This window comes from Suricata suricatta, chromosome 5 (genome assembly GCF_006229205.1).
Source record: "Suricata suricatta isolate VVHF042 chromosome 5, meerkat_22Aug2017_6uvM2_HiC, whole genome shotgun sequence".
In the NCBI taxonomy this organism is placed as follows: Eukaryota; Metazoa; Chordata; class Mammalia; order Carnivora; family Herpestidae; genus Suricata; species Suricata suricatta.
The window spans coordinates 15,481,256-15,496,866 of NC_043704.1; the positions used below are offsets into that span (position 1 = coordinate 15,481,256).

The 15,611-nt window shown below is 37.6% G+C and overlaps 3 protein-coding genes across 3 annotated transcripts; all 3 read left to right on the forward strand.

Annotated features, from left to right (window-relative positions):
• The first annotated feature begins 4,114 nt into the window (after positions 1-4,114).
• LOC115291069 (keratin-associated protein 21-1-like) lies at positions 4,115-4,408 on the forward strand. The gene has a single exon (XM_029938669.1). It carries the CDS (start codon positions 4,115-4,117, stop codon positions 4,406-4,408), a length of 294 nt encoding a protein of 97 aa, XP_029794529.1.
• Positions 4,409-8,353: 3,945 nt separating this feature from the next.
• On the forward strand, positions 8,354-8,611 carry LOC115291070 (keratin-associated protein 6-2-like). The gene has a single exon (XM_029938670.1). The coding sequence runs from the start codon at positions 8,354-8,356 to the stop codon at positions 8,609-8,611; it is 258 nt and encodes an 85-aa protein (XP_029794530.1).
• A 3,441-nt stretch (positions 8,612-12,052) lies between these two features.
• On the forward strand, positions 12,053-12,250 carry LOC115291072 (keratin-associated protein 21-1-like). Its single transcript, XM_029938671.1, has one exon. The coding sequence runs from the start codon at positions 12,053-12,055 to the stop codon at positions 12,248-12,250; it is 198 nt and encodes a 65-aa protein (XP_029794531.1).
• Positions 12,251-15,611: the final 3,361 nt, after the last annotated feature.

Sequence of the window (15,611 nt, forward strand, 5' to 3'; positions counted from 1 at the left end):
AAACTCAAAAACCATGAGGTCATGGCCTGACCTGCAGTTGCAGGCTTAAGTGATTGAGACATCCAGGCACCCCTATGACTGCATAGTGTTTAAGGAAATGTTGAGTATTTGATATACAGTAAGAAGAAAAGGTATTCTTGGATTTATACACTTACAGGTATAGAAGCTCATGTGTAGATGCATAACTATAAACCAGAATTTTTAGATCTCAGCACTATTGATGTTTTAGACCAGATATTTCATTGTTGTTGAGGACTGTTCTGTGCCCTGAAGAATTTGTAGCATCCCCGGTTTCCTCCACTACATGCCAGTAGCATCCGACCACATCCAAGGCTTGACAGTTGACAATGTCTCTAGATATTGTCAATTGTCTCCAAGAGTCCAAGAGGCAAAGTCACTCACAGGTTGACAACTAATATGGATGTGCTAATAGGTTCATAGTTTCTGTTTCTCTTGTGATGTGGAAAGCAGATGAGCACTGGAGGGTGGCCCAGGGAGAACCACTAGATCTTCTTTTGAGGAGTCTCTTTATGTGTGCAGATGCTTAATCCTGGGACAAGAATGTGTGACCATATTTGCCAATTCCCAGTTCCCAAGACAACACCTTGGCTGTGGCATGTGCTTCTAACTTATTGTCGGTGGAATTCAGCTAAGTTGCTGAAGGAATGCCTCACAAACAAACCAGTCAACACAAATGTATAAGTTAATATTTAAGAACTATTATCCTTTTAGAACTATGTGCAGAGTTGAGAAAAACTCAATTAGAAAAATAATGGGATTCTGGGTAGGTCGAGTGAAAATTTAATATATTTTCATTGGAGGAGGGGATGCAGGTAAATAGATTTGTAGTCTTGTTCTTTGGATTAAATACAGTATTAGAATTTTAAGGCTACAAGGTTTCTGGGACTAAAAATCTGGGAGGGACTATGTATTGTAGGGACCAAAGCATGGGGGGGTTCCTGATATTGTTTCTTTAACCCTCCACATCCTGTGGGCAGGGTATGTGGTCTTCCTAAGTTTGCTTCAGGAGCCAGTTGTCTTTAGAGTTGACATATATATACATATATATTATATAGAGTTGTCTATAGAGTTGACATATATGTATATATACATATATATAAGTTTATTTATTTATTTTGAGAGAGAGAAAGAGAGAGATAAAGCATGAGTGGAAGAGGGGCAGAGAGAGATGAGAGCAAGAATCCCAGGAGGCTTCACACTGTCAGCACAGTGTCCGAAGTAGGCCTTGAACTCACAAACCAAACCATGAGATCAAGACGTGAGCCAAAGTCAGACGCTTAATCACTGAGCCACCAAAGTGACCCTAACGTTCATATTTTTTTAAGTGGAAGTTTATGGAGGTAAATGTGAGTCCTTCTGAGATGGTGATTAAATGCAAGTACAAAAGGAAGCAATAGAATAGGTATTTTTTCATTTGCTTGATTCCAGCAGTACATTCCCACATGGAAAGTGTCACTCATTGACAGTGGTCTGCCCCATGGAAGAAACAAGGTGAAAAGGAAATGCTGGGCAAGACATGATCATTTTCTACTAAGCTCTAAATCTTTTCTGAAATATCAAGAACTTGGAGCAAGTGTCTTTATGATCACTTGCCACTAACTTAACCCTCTGGATCATTGTGTGGAAAATCATACTTGATAAAAGCCTGAGGAAGCGTTGGGAGGGGAAAAAAGGAGTCTGAGAAATTCTGAAAAACAATGTTCAACTCTAGTCTTTACTGTCTTATGGATGTGGATAAATTTTGTAATTTTTTGGTGATAAGAACGCAGAGTTGAAGTTCACCGGAAGATATATTTTCCTGATGAATTCTTTGCTTATCCAAGTCACTTTTAGGATATCAGAAGGATATTTTGCTGTGGAATGCTGAGTTCTGTTGCATATGGAGTTTTGTAGTTGAGGTAATGTATGAGTGGTATTGAGGTTATATATATATATATATATCTGATCCAAGTGCTAATTATAAGTATGTACTTGAAAAATTACAGTGGTTCAGCTGAGTCTATAAATATCAATTAAAAAATTAGAGAAAATAAAGTCATACATATTAGACATTTCTGGAATGTGGTAGATATTTGTATCCCGGTCACTTAAAAATGTTTATTTACTTATTTTGAGAGAAAGAGAGAGAGCATGAATAGGGGAGGGGTAGAGAGAGGAGAGGGAGAATCCTAAGCAGACTTCTTGCTGTCAAAGCAAAGCCTGACTAAGGGTTCCATCTCATGAACCATGAGATCATCACCTGAGCCAAAATCAAGAGTCAAACACTTAACTGACTGAGCCATTTAGGTGCCCCAATTCTGGTCATGTTTTGATCTTTAGTATTTATTATAGACTATTTATTCAGAGTGACATCAAGACACCTTGTTACATTTCTTTCTCTCAGAGTGGCTTCAGTTTGGGTCTATACTTTAACTTCAACTGATCTTTAAATTTATCTTATATAAAATATGAACCAAACACTATCTCTGCCCAAAATTTCTAACATTGAAGGGACAATGTTTCCTCCAAAGTATCATGTTATAATTGGTTAAAAAAAAGTTTCAAGTAACCTTGGCAAGTTCTGTGACCTATGTCTGCTTATAGGAGCAAAGAGGAAGATCATTTAATCCAGACAGTAGCAGCAAGGAAAAGCATCACGTAGGAAGTGATTACAGATCTGAGTGTAAAGGAAAATTTTATCAACTGAGAACTAAGGATAGCAAGAAAATATTACTGGCATTAGAAATGATACTCACTTTCCTCTCTTCTATGTTGAAAAGGTAAGTAAGATAGAAAGAATAATTTGGAAGAGGGGGACATATTATATTTCAAAATTGCAATGAACATTTTTGTCAAAGATTGAGACCTTCTTTTAAGTGAGTAATCTTGGGAACTTTGAATGAATAGAGTAAAACGTATATATAAATAAGGGTTAAAGTTGATTTATGTGTTACTTTATGTCATAAAAGGGTCAGGAATTGAGAAGGGACTTTTGTTGTGCATATCTTAAAGTCATTCACTCTTACTTCTGCTTCTGAACTAAACATGCAATGAACAATAGTGGTAGGAGAAAGAAAGACTTGTTTACTAAACTCAAGAAATGCACTGATATCTTAATGTGAAACTCTGATAAGATCTGCATTGGAAAAAAAAAAGTTAGTTTTTGATTTAATTGAGGCATTCTGCTTTCTCATCTAAATAAAGTGCAAAACACTTATATAGCCACAGAAAATGAGACAGCAAAGGAGGGCTGCCCTACTCCCCAGGACCTTACATTGCCTGGTATATGGAAGAAGAAAATATAAGAAGATACATTTATATATAGCACAGTTCTTAATAGTAGTCAGTGTCCCATCGTAACTGAATGAATTATCAGATGTTGAACTGCTTCTTGGGATTTGAGAAGAACAAGGGGGCGGGGGATTGGAAGTCGCGGTTGGGTGGGAGAAGCATGGTAAAAAGTAGCAATGGTTCCAGAAAGGAGATAGGAGTTATTTTCTTCCCTATGGGCAGAGGTGGCTATTTTAAGAAAGAAGAGACATCATGAGGAGCAGGGGCTCCTGGGTGGCTCAGTTGGTTAAATGTCTGACTTGGGCTCAGGTCATAATCTCAAGGTTTGTGAGTTCTAGCCCTGCTTTGGACTCTGTGATGATGACAGTGCGGAGGTGACTTCAGATTCTTTCTCTCCGTCTCTCTGTTTTCTCCTCCTTTCTAATTCTTTCCCAAAAATACACTTATAAAAAAAGAGGGGCAGAATTTTTCTATTCCCCTCAGTCTTGCCATATTTATTAAAGAATAGGGGGTTGTGAAGATGAGTATCAGTTTTATGCAGAGCACATGATTCTAGTATGAAAATTCTTTGGGAAGGCAAATTAAAAGGCATTCTTTAAATAAAACAAGTGTCCCAAAATAATGAGCTCATTTATCCCAAGCTATTATTGATTGTTGACAGAGCCTGACACACCACAGCTGCTTACATATTTGTTGGGTACGTCAAGGAGTGAATGGTATGTTATAGCAATCACTGGCAGTATATAAAGGTCCAAGGCTAGTAGAAGACACACAGTTCACCACATCCTCTCACAACACACGTGAATTCTCATCTCTTGACAACATGTGTTGCAACTACGGCAACTCCTGTGGCTATGGCTGTGGCTATGGCTATGGCTGTGGATGTGGCCCCTATTATGGCTGTGGCTACGGAACAGGCTATGGCTGTGGCTATGGCAGTGGTTATGGCTGTGGCTATGGCAGTGGTTATGGCTGTGGCTATGGAACAGGCTATGGCTGTGGATATGGCTCCTGCTGTGGCTATGGCACCGGATATGGCTGTGGCTATGGCTATGGCTCTGGCTGCTGTGGCTACCGGCCATTTTGCTACAGAAGATGTTACTCTTCTTGCTGCTAGAACATCACTGCCCAAGCCCACTTGCTTCTGAAATGGCATGCCTTAAGAGAGGGCTGATTCAAGGATTCATATTTCAAGATTTCCACATCCAAGAAAATGCAGCTTCACAGAGGCCTTGACCTCTGGTTAACTCTCGTAAGATGGCATCTTGTGATTGTGTAGTATTATCTTACACTTTTTCATATGTTGGTCTTTACTTCCTTAATCTGGATTCTATGTTGTGACTGTGGCAACAATCTTAACACCCCACAGTTGGGCAAATTCTTTATTCTCAATAAAATGGTTCTTTGGTTCTAACACATATCTGTGTTCTTGCTTATGAATTACTCTTTTTTTTGGTCTTATGGCTTCTCTTGAAAAGAGGTCTGACAATATGTTTCATGAACATGAGGGCTCTGCCTTGATATAATACAAGCATCTCTTCTCATACATGAATCAGAGAAAATGTCTTCTTCACCTGTTTCCTATTCCTCATGCTTAGGTCTTCAAAACCCAACAGAAATTACATAGTATTTCAGAACTGACACCTGGATATCACAGTATGTCTAGAATGGAGGTGGAAAGGAAAGACAAGGAGGGGTGTCACCTCTTCAGGAGATTGTGAACAAAAGCTCAAGGGAGAGGAGGTGTGGTCTAAGTTCTTAAAGGATGAATGGATTGGAAGAGAGAATTTCCAGTAGTAATGAAAACTAGAAGTGGACTCAGGTGTTTGATGAACGAAGTAAGGAAAGGATAAGTTAGAAGAAGATGTGATATTGTATGATCTGCATTTTAGTGGAAGTGCAAATATATTTGTTGGCATATATTGAATCTGAGGAAATTGATTTCAGTCACTTAACTCATAAATAGGTTAGAATGTTTATGAAACACATACTGAAGATACAGGAGCAAAATTATAGACAGATTTCCTGCTGTCAGAGTGTATCTATTCGAGTAAGTGGGGAAGAAAAGACTTAATTCAGATATAGAGATAATTCCTATGGAAAGAATAAACCAGCATCTTTGAGAAGAGAGTGCAAGATGAAGTATTGGAGAGTTAGTTCAAGCAGATATTTTGACATTTTGTGTCAAATGAACTGATGCCTGTTGAAAGAAATACTAGAAAGGACAGTGGTATGAAGGAGAAAGGGAAATTCATTAAGATTTGGGTATGATTAGTGGTGCCACAATTTTTAGTTGAAAAGAGCAATGACTAGTGCTTTAAATGAGTTCTCTTTGTTTGGGGCAGATGTAAGAATGAGATTAATAGTTCTAGTTGATTTTCTGAGCTTGAGGGCATACTACTTTGTTGGGTTCTGACTTCAGTCTTCATTCCCCGTGTGACTTTCCAAATCTATAACATTTGACCCTACATCAGAAAATGTCTTTTCAGACTCAATTCCCACCAACAGAAAAAATGACTCACGACTCATCTCCATGACAAGGGTCACTGCACAAAGTTTGGGTCTGAGGAACTTGGAGCTGGGAGACTCTAAAAAATGGCCAATTCTAAGGAAGATGATTCTGCCATAGGGTCAGCCCTGGAGTGAGGTTATGCACAGGATATAATGTGTCCTACTGATGAAGAAAAAGGGCTTATTTTAAGGGTTGGATAGTTTTTGTAGATAGCATATTTGTAACTCATTTCTGGGGACTGTGCTCTGGGTTAATTTGAGGTGGGTGCATCTTACACACAGCAGAAAATAATTTTAATAATTACAGTTTGTTAAAAATCTACTCATTGTCTCATTATGTTCTTATCTTTGAAGGTTTTCTGAAAGAGGGAAGAAAATCAAATTAGGCACATATATAATAATTTACAAATCCAGTAAAGGGTTGATCATTTATTAGGAATATAATTTATACAACAGGATAAATGTGTTCATCAACTGACACATCTCCAAATGTGAAATTTGAGGCTCACTTAGTCAAAGAACATTGATGACTTTCAACTTGAATGAAATACAAACATTGTGATAATACATTGAAGTACCTTATAACTACTAAATGCACACCAGCGTTTGAACACATTTTTGTTTTAATGCATTTTTTAATTGGGAACATATCGACTGATTTCAAATTATGTGCCAGGCACTCTACTTCATGGTGGAATAGGGGTACACAGAATAAGAGTTTTTTTTTTCCTTCCATGATGGATCTGTATTCAGAGAGCTGAATGGAAAGGTACTAGAAATAATGCAATAAAGATAGAAAACTTTCCCACTAGTTCAGAAATATTGTGACCAGAAAGAGGGTGTTGGAAAAGCAAAATGTGTGTTCTAGGAAACTTGTGCATTAGAATTTATAGTTTTGAATGTCAAGAATGGTGGAAAGATAGAGAAAATTAAGGTAAGAACAATTGTACTGTGGTATATTTTCCTTAAGCTTCTTGTAAGAGATGAATCACAGCAGAATGATCAGATAGACCAGTGACCAGTATAAAAAACATAGTAGGAAACACTCTCAACTGAAGGAAAAATGTCTACTAATGAAGTCACAAAAAAGTGAATCAGCAGTTTTATAAAATTCCCACTTGAAAGCATAGAGTAAAGGACTGGATATGACACATTTCTTTGCTGTGGAATTTTAGTGTGGAGAAGGGCTGATCTTCCTGAGTTCGTACTCTCTTGCAGCTTGGGTTTTATAGTTTTTACAGTACTAAGTAACGTAAAGTTTGTATTCTGCCCAATTCAGAAAACGGTGATTAATGAAAAGCTTAAACAACCAAGATAAGCAAAAACATCCCAAGAAACAACCAAACAAGCAAAGAAGAGAGACACCTTTCTCTGTTTTCTCTTCTTCTCTTCTCTTCTCTTCTCTTCTCTTCTCTTCTCTTCTCTTCTCTTTTCTTCTCCTCTTCTCTTCTCTTCTCTTCTCTTCTCTTCTCTTCTCTTCTCTTCTCTTCTCTTCTCTTTTCTTCTCTTCTCTTCTCTTGTCTCTCCCTTTCTTTCTTTCTTTCTTTCTTTCTTTCTTTCTTTCTTTCTTTCTTTCTTTTTCTTTCTTTCTTCTTTCCTGATTTTTTTTTCTTGACTTCATGTCTGGTAATTAAATTATTATATATTTGGTTTACTTGAAAAGAAAGGAGGGGCTTCTGGGTGACTCAGTCAAGCACCAGACTACAGCTCAGGTCATAATCTCACAGTTTGTGCGTTCCAGCCCTGTGTCAGTCTCTGCTGACAGCTCAGAGCCTGGAACATGTTTTGGATTCTGTATCTCTCTTTGTCCCTTCCTTGCTCATGCTTTCATTTTCTCTCTCTCAAAAATAAGCATTAATAAATTAAAAAAGAAAGGAGATGTTTGGAATTAGACACCAATAAAGAGAGAAGCTATAGATGCGAGGTTATAAACCAAAGTTTCTACATCTCAACACTACTGTTATTTTATATCAGATGTTTCAGTGTTGTTGGGGTTCATTCTGTGGCTTGAAATTAGAATCTTCCCTTGTTTCTCCCACAAGGACCCTGTAGGTATCTGTAGTAGGTGTCTGGATGTCAGAAGCCTGGCAAGATATTGCAATGATTCCAGAAAGGAGATGAAGTATTTCTTTCCCTATGGGTAGAGGTAGATGTTTCAGGAGTTTGGAGATATCAAGAAGGACAAAACTTTCCTAAATTCTGCTCAGCTTTCTTATATAAGGTATATTAAAAGACAGGATGTTGTAAACATGATTTCCTTTTTACTTAGAGCACATGATTCTCCTGAAACATTTTTTGGCAGCATGAATTAAAATGCTGTTCTTTAAATAAAACTGGATGCTCATAATAATGAGCTCAAATTTCACATGACATTATTGATTGTTGACATTGACTGGAAAAACATAGTTGCTTACATATTTGTTGGGTAAGTCAAGGGATGAATGGCATGCTCTGTCAATTACTGACAGTATATAAAGGTCCAAGGCAAGTAGAAGACACACAGTTCACCACATCCTCTCACAACACACGTGAATTCTCATCTCTTGACAACATGTGTTGCAACTACAGCAACTCCTGTGGCTATGGCTGCGGCTATGGCTATGGCTGTGGCTGTGGCCCCTATTATGGCTGTGGCTACGGAACAGGCTATGGCTGTGGATATGGTACCAGATATGGCTGTGGATATGGCTGTGGATATGGCTCCTGCTGTGGCTATGGCACTGGATATGGCTGTGGCTATGGCTATGGCTCTGGCTGCTATGGCTACCGGCCATTTTGCTACAGAAGATGTTATTCTTCTTGCTGCTAGAACATCACTGTCTAAGCCCACTTGCTTCTGAAATGACTTGTCTTAAGAGAGGGCTGATTTAAGGATCCATTCCCAAGACTTATATTTCCAAGTCATTTCATACTTCATAGAAGTTTTGACCTCAGGTGAACATTTGTAAGTAGACATCTTCTGGCTTGAGGCTGTGAACTATTATCTGACTATTTTCCAAATGTTAATCTTTACTCCCCTAATCTAGAGCCTGTTATGTGACTGTGGCAAATCCTGCATTTAGGAAATCCCTTATTCTCAATAAAAATGGGTTTTTGTTTCCCACACCTCTCTGTGTTCTTGCTTGTGAATTACTCCTTTTCTGAGGTGTTATGGCCTCTCTTGAAAATTCGACTGACCACATATTTCATGAAGCTGAGGACTCTTCCTTGACATAATACAAACATTTCTACTCTTATGTGCATCAGAGATAATGTCTTCTCCACCTATTCCTTATATCCCTAACACCACAATACAAATCATACAATATGAAAACTGTGTCTTGGAAATCCCACTGTATCTAGAACAGAGTTCTATGGATAGGGGTTGAGTTAGGACACCTCTTCAGAAGGTTGTGACACAAGCCCCAGGGAGAGGAGGTGTGGCCTGGGTGCTTCAAAGATGAATGGAATGGAAGAGAGAGTTTCTGGGATTAATGAGAAATTAGAAGCTGCCTCAGGTGAAATATAAAGAACTAAGTAAATGCAAAGTAAAAGAAAAATGTGGTTTTGATAGTCTTCATGACTAAGGAAGTACAAATATATTTGTTGGCATATATTGAGTTTAAGGAAATTGACTTAACTCAATTAATTGACAAATCATTTTGAATCTTCTTGAAAGGGAATGGACTTACACACTGAAGACATAGTAGGAGGGTATTAGGTGAATTTCTTGCTTTCAGAGTGTTTACATTTTAATAGGTGATAATAAAAAATAAGGATTCAGATAAATTTAGAGAGATAATTCCTATGGAAGAAATAAAACAGCATCCTTAGAAAGAGTGCAAGTTGAAGTATTGGAGAGTTTGTTCAAGGAGGTATTTTGACATTTGTGTCAAATGAGTTGATGTGAGTTTCAAGAAATACTAGAAAGGACAGTTGTAAGTGTAAAGTAGAAAGAAAAATTCATTAAATTTTGGGTGTAATCAGTGGTTACACAATTTTTAGTGCAAAAGAGAAATGGCTAGTGACTTGAATGGGCTCTCTGATGGGGCAGATGTAAAATGAGATTAACAGACCCTGTTAATTTTCTGAGTCTGAGGGCTTACTACTTTGTTGGATTATGATTTAATGTCTTTCTCTTTTGTGCCTTTCCAGACCTCTAGCATTTATATCCTACAACAATAACAACAACAACAAAATGCCTTTTCAGACACAATTTTAACCAGCAAAATAAAAGACTCACGGTCTCATCTCCGTGACCAAAGTCATTGCACAAAGTCTGAGTCTGGGGTTCCTGGAACCTGGAGACTCCACAATATGGCCAATTCCAAGGAAAATGGCCCTGCCATCAAGGTCAGCCCTGGAGTGAGACTATTTCCAAGATATAATGTGTCTTACTGATGAGAAAAGAGGTAAGTCAGAGGTATGAAAATTCTATAATCAGGGCAAGTCAGTTCCAAAAGTTACAATTTGTTGAGCATCTAATTTACAGTTTCATTATGTTCCTTTGCATTGAAGACTGTCTGAAAAAGGAAAGAATAGTATTAATTAAGCATGTATATCATAATTTCTATTTCTAGTAGAGGGTTTATTATTTATTAGGCATATGAGATGATTTGCATATCTGGAGAAATGACTTTGAAAACTAACATGTATCTTCAAAGGTGAAATTTGTGACTCTTCACAATGAACATTTGGGAACTTCAGCTTGAATAAATTGAGAACATTATGACATATTCCCACATTCCTATAGATTCTAAGTGATTCTAAGTTTGAACATGCTTTTGTTTTAATGCATATGTTTTTTTATAGGCCGAAGTATTGATTGAATTGAAGTTATATGCCAGGTACTATGCTTAGAACTAACTGATGATTTAAGGATACACAGAATAAGAGATTTTTTTTCCTGCCATTACACATCATATCCTGAGATCTGAATGGAAGTGCATAAAAATAATGCAATAAAGATAAGAAGTGCTTTTCAATAATTTATGGGTATTGTGACCAGAGAATGGGTGTTTAAAAAGTATCATGTCTCTTCTAGGGAACTTATGTATTAGAATTCATGGTTTTGATTTAAAGAAAAGAATGGAAAAGTAGAAAAATTAAAGGTAAAGAATATTTGTAAGGTGATATACATGTTTTAAGCTTGTTGTTAGGGATGAAACATAGTAGAGTGAACAGACAACCTATGACCAATATTAGAAAAAAAATAGGAAGTATTCTCAACTGAAGGAAAAATATCTAATAATGAAAGTTCTCAGAAAAGGGAATCAGCTGCTTTATTACAATCCCTGTGGAAGGCATTCAATAAAGGACTGGATGACACTCATTTCTTGGTGTTGAAATTTGAGTGTGGATTAGGAGAAATGATACCTGAATTTGTACTTCTTTCCAGCTAGGATTTCACAGTTGTTATAGTAAAAAGTAATTTACACTTTGGATTCTGCCTGAATCTGAATATAGTGACCGAGACAATGAAGATAAGCAAAAACATCACAAACAAATTATAAGCACCTCCCTCCGCCCCCCCCCCCCCCCCGCCACTGTATGTTTGGTGATTGAGAGGTTGGATGTTTAGTTTGGCTGAGAAGAAAGGGAATGTTTAGACTTAGACAACAGTAAAGAGAGAGGCTAATTTATAGCTGTGAGGTGACAAAACAAGGTTTCTAGATCTCAGCACTACTGACCTTTGACATGAAGCATTTCAATGTTGTTAAGGGCTTTTCTGTGCCCTGAAATGGGCACCATCTCTAGCTCCTACCACACGGACTCAGTAAGTATCTGCAGTAGGTACCTGGATGCCGGAGGCCGGGCAAGATGTTACAATGATTCCAGAAAGGAGCTGAAGTCTTTCCTTCCTTATGGACAGAGGTATACATTTTAAGAGTGTGGAGACATCACAAAGGACAAAGCATTCCTAAAATCCCTTCGACCTTCTTATTAAATGATTGAAATTTGTGAACATTGATTTCAGGTTTACTTAGAGTACATGATTCTACTGACAAAATTTTTTTGGCAGAGTAAATTAAAATTGTGCTCTTTAATAAAACTGGAATTTCCATAATAATGAGCTCATGATTCCCATGACATTATTGATTGTTGACACTGGCTAGAACACCACAGCTGCTTACATATTCGTCTGGTAAGTCAGGGGATGAAGGGCATGCTCCGTCAACTACTGACAGTATATAAAGGTCCAAATCAAGTAGAAGACACACAGTTCACCACATCCTCTCACAAACCACGTAAATTGTCTTCTCTTGACAACATGTGTTGCAACAATGGCAACTCCTGTGGCTATGGCTGCGGATATGGCTATGGCTGTGGATGTGGCCCCTATTATGGCTGTGGCTATGGCTCCTGCTGTGGCTGTGACGCTGGATATGGCTGTGGCTATGGCTATGGCTCTGGTTGCTGTGGCTACTGGCCATATTGCTATAGAAGATGCTATTCTTCTTGCTGCTAGAACATCACTGCCCAAGCCCCATTTGCTTCTGAAATGACTTGCCTTTAAAGAAGGCTCATTCAAGGATCTGGACGCCAAGATTTCTATATCTAAAACATTGCATGCTTCATAGAATATTTGACCTCCAGTAACATTTGTAGGATGGCATCTTGTGGCTCGAGGCTATGGGGTATCATCTGACACTTTTCCATAAAGTGTTATCCTTAAATCCTTTAATCTGGATACTGTGTTGTGACTGTGGTGGGGATCCTAACATCCCACATTTGGGAATATTCCTTATTCTCAATAAAAATGTTTCATTACTTCTAACAAATCTGTGTTCTTGCTTCTGAATGCCGCCTATCTTGAGGTGTTATGGTCTCCCTTAAAAATTGGGCTGACAATATGTTTCATGTACCTGGGTCTCTTTCTTGATATAATACAAGCATTTCTTCTCTTACATGCATCAGATATAATGTCTTCACTTAATTCTCATATCCCTACAGTGCCCTGGAATTCACACTGTAGGTAGAATGGATGTGAAAAGAAAAGACAAGGAGGGATGTCACCTCTTGGGGAGGTTGTGACATAAGCCCAAGGGAAAGTAGGTGTGGCCTGAGCACTTAAAGAATGAATGGGATGGAAGAGAGAGTCTCTGGTGTCAATGAGAAATTGGAAGCTGCCTCAGCTAAAGTATAAGGATAAGGATAAGTTAGAAGAAAAATGAGTTATCATACCATCTGAATTGGATGGGTTTGCTAATATACTTCTTGGTATAAATTGAGCTTGAAGAAATTGATTTAAGTCATTTAATTGACAAGTAGTTTTGAACACTTTTGAAAGAGAACTGTCCTACACACTGAAGAGACAGGAACAAAATTGCAGAATATTTTTTACTCTCAGGTATCTACATACTAGTAGATGTTAATATATATTTTATGAATTAATTAATATAAATTTAGAAAGATAATTGGCATGGGGGAAATAAAACTGCTTCCTGGGGAAGACAATGAAGGTTGAACTATTGGAGAGGTAGTTCAGGGAGGTATGTTTTATGTCACAATGAACTGATCCAAGTTGATAGAATGACTAGAAAGGACAGTACTAAGTCAAAAGGAGGGAGAAAAATTCATTAAGTTTTGGGTACGATCAGTGCTGTCACAATTTTCAGTTGAAAAGAGGAACGAAGAGCGCTTTAATGGTAGCATATAGGGCCTTACTTAGTATGGATATAGGAATGGGACAAAAAACCCAGTTTTGAGTTTGAGAACGTATTGGTTTGTTGGGGTTTAATTTTGGTGTCCTTCCCTCATGTCCCATCCCAGAGCCCTAACATTCAGATCCTGCTATAGAAAATGTATTTCAGACTCAAATTCAAATTCAACCAGCAGTGAAAAGTGACTCACTGACTGATCTGCATGACAAGGGTCACTGTACAAACTCTGAGTCCGAGGTATCTAGAGCAAAGAGACTCTAAAACATGTGCAATTTTAAGGAAGATGGCTCTGCCATCAAGGTCAACCCTGAAGTGAGGCTCTGTTCAGGATATTAAGTGTCCTGCTGATGAAGAATTCGGGTTTCACTCAAGGGTTGGAGTTTTCATAGGTGGAACATTCTAAGCCTGATCTCATGACTGAATATGCCCTGGGTAGTCTAGTGTGGGTCATCCTAAAAACAGAGGAAAAGAATTCTAATAAGTACAGTTTGTTGAAAATCTACTCATTGTTTCATAATGTTCCTTGTCTTTGAAGGCTTTCTGAAAAAGGGAAGAATATCATCAATTAGGCACATGCATTATAAGTTACATATCCAGTAAAAGGCTGATGATTTATAAGGCGTAGAAGATAACATGTGGAAAATGTGTTCATAAACTGACAAATTTCTTTAAAGTGTGAAATTTGACTCTGTTAGTCTGATGATTTTCAACTTTCAGGTTGAATGGAATGAGAACATTGAGATAATAGATTGAAATATTTTGTATCTTCTAAATGGCACACCAACATTAGCCATATTTTTGTTCTAATGCATTATGTTTTAATTGGGGAAATATTGACTGATTGCAAATTATGTGCCAGTCACTCTACTTCATGGTGGAATAGGTGTGCACAGAATAAGAGATTTTTTCTGCCACTATGGATCTGTATTCAGAGAGCTGAATGGAAAAGTACTAGAAATAACACAGTAAAGATAGTTAACATTTCCAATAGTCCAAGAATATTGTGACTTTGGGGCGCTTGGGTAGCTCAGTGGTTAAGCATCCAACTTTGGCTCAGGTCATGATCTCACAGTTCAGGGTTTCAAGCCCCGTGTCAGGCTCTGAGCTGACAGCTAGCTCAAAGCCTGGAGGCTGCTCTGGATTCTGTGTCTCCCTCTCTCTCTGACCCTCCCCTGCTTGTGCTGTCTCTCTCTGTCTCTCAACAAAAAACCAAAAAGAATATTGTGGCCATAAATAGGGTGTTAGAAAAGCAAAGTGTGCATTAAAATTTATAGTTTTGAATGTCAAGAATGCTGTAAAGGTAGAGAAAATTAAGCTAAAGAAAAATTGTATTGTGGTATATTTTACTTAAGCTTCTTGTAAGGGATGAATCACAGCAGAATGATCAGATAGACCCGTAATCAGTATAAAAAAAGTAGTAGGACATACTCTCAACTGAAGGAAAAATGTCTACTAATGAAGGATCACAAAAAAGGAAATTAACAGTTTTATGAAACTTCCAGTTGAAAGCATTCTGTAAAGGACTGGATATCACACATTTCTTTGCTGTGGAATTTTAGTGTGGAGTAGAAGGACTGATCTTCCTGAGTTTGTACTCTCTTGCAGCTTGGGTTTTATAGTTTATACAGTAAAAAGTAATGTAAATTTTGGATTCTTCCCGATTCAGAAAATGGTGATAGATGTAATGCCTAGACAACCAAGATAAGCAAAAACAATCCAAAAAACAACCAAACAAGCAAAAAGAGATTTCTTTCTTTCTTTCTTTCTTTTTCTTTCTTTCTTTTTCTTTCTTTTTCTTTCTTTCTTTCTTTCTTTCTTTCTTTCTTTCTTTCTTTCTTTCTTTCTTTCTTTCTTTCTTTCTTTCTTTCTTCTTTCTCTTTCTTTCTTTCTTTCTTTCTTTCTTTCTGTCTGTCTGTCTGTCTTTCTTTCACTTCATGTCTGGTAATGAAATGATTGGGTATTGGGTTTAGCTGAGGAAACAAAAAAAGAAATGTTTGGAATCAGACACCAATAAGGAGAGAAGACATAGACATGAGGTTACAAACCAAAGTTTTGGACCTCAACACTATTGAAGTTTTACCTCAGATGTTACAGTGTTGTTGGGGTTTGTTATTGGGGACTGGAATTAGCATCTTCCCTCATTTATCCCACATGGAGCTAGTATGT

What these genes read in the sequence shown, in the direction of transcription:
- LOC115291070 (XM_029938670.1), top strand. Translation starts at nt 8,354, where the DNA reads ATGTGTTGCAACTACAGCAACTCCTGTGGCTATGGCTGCGGCTATGGC.
- LOC115291072 (XM_029938671.1), top strand. Translation starts at nt 12,053, where the DNA reads ATGTGTTGCAACAATGGCAACTCCTGTGGCTATGGCTGCGGATATGGC.
- LOC115291069 (XM_029938669.1), top strand. Translation starts at nt 4,115, where the DNA reads ATGTGTTGCAACTACGGCAACTCCTGTGGCTATGGCTGTGGCTATGGC.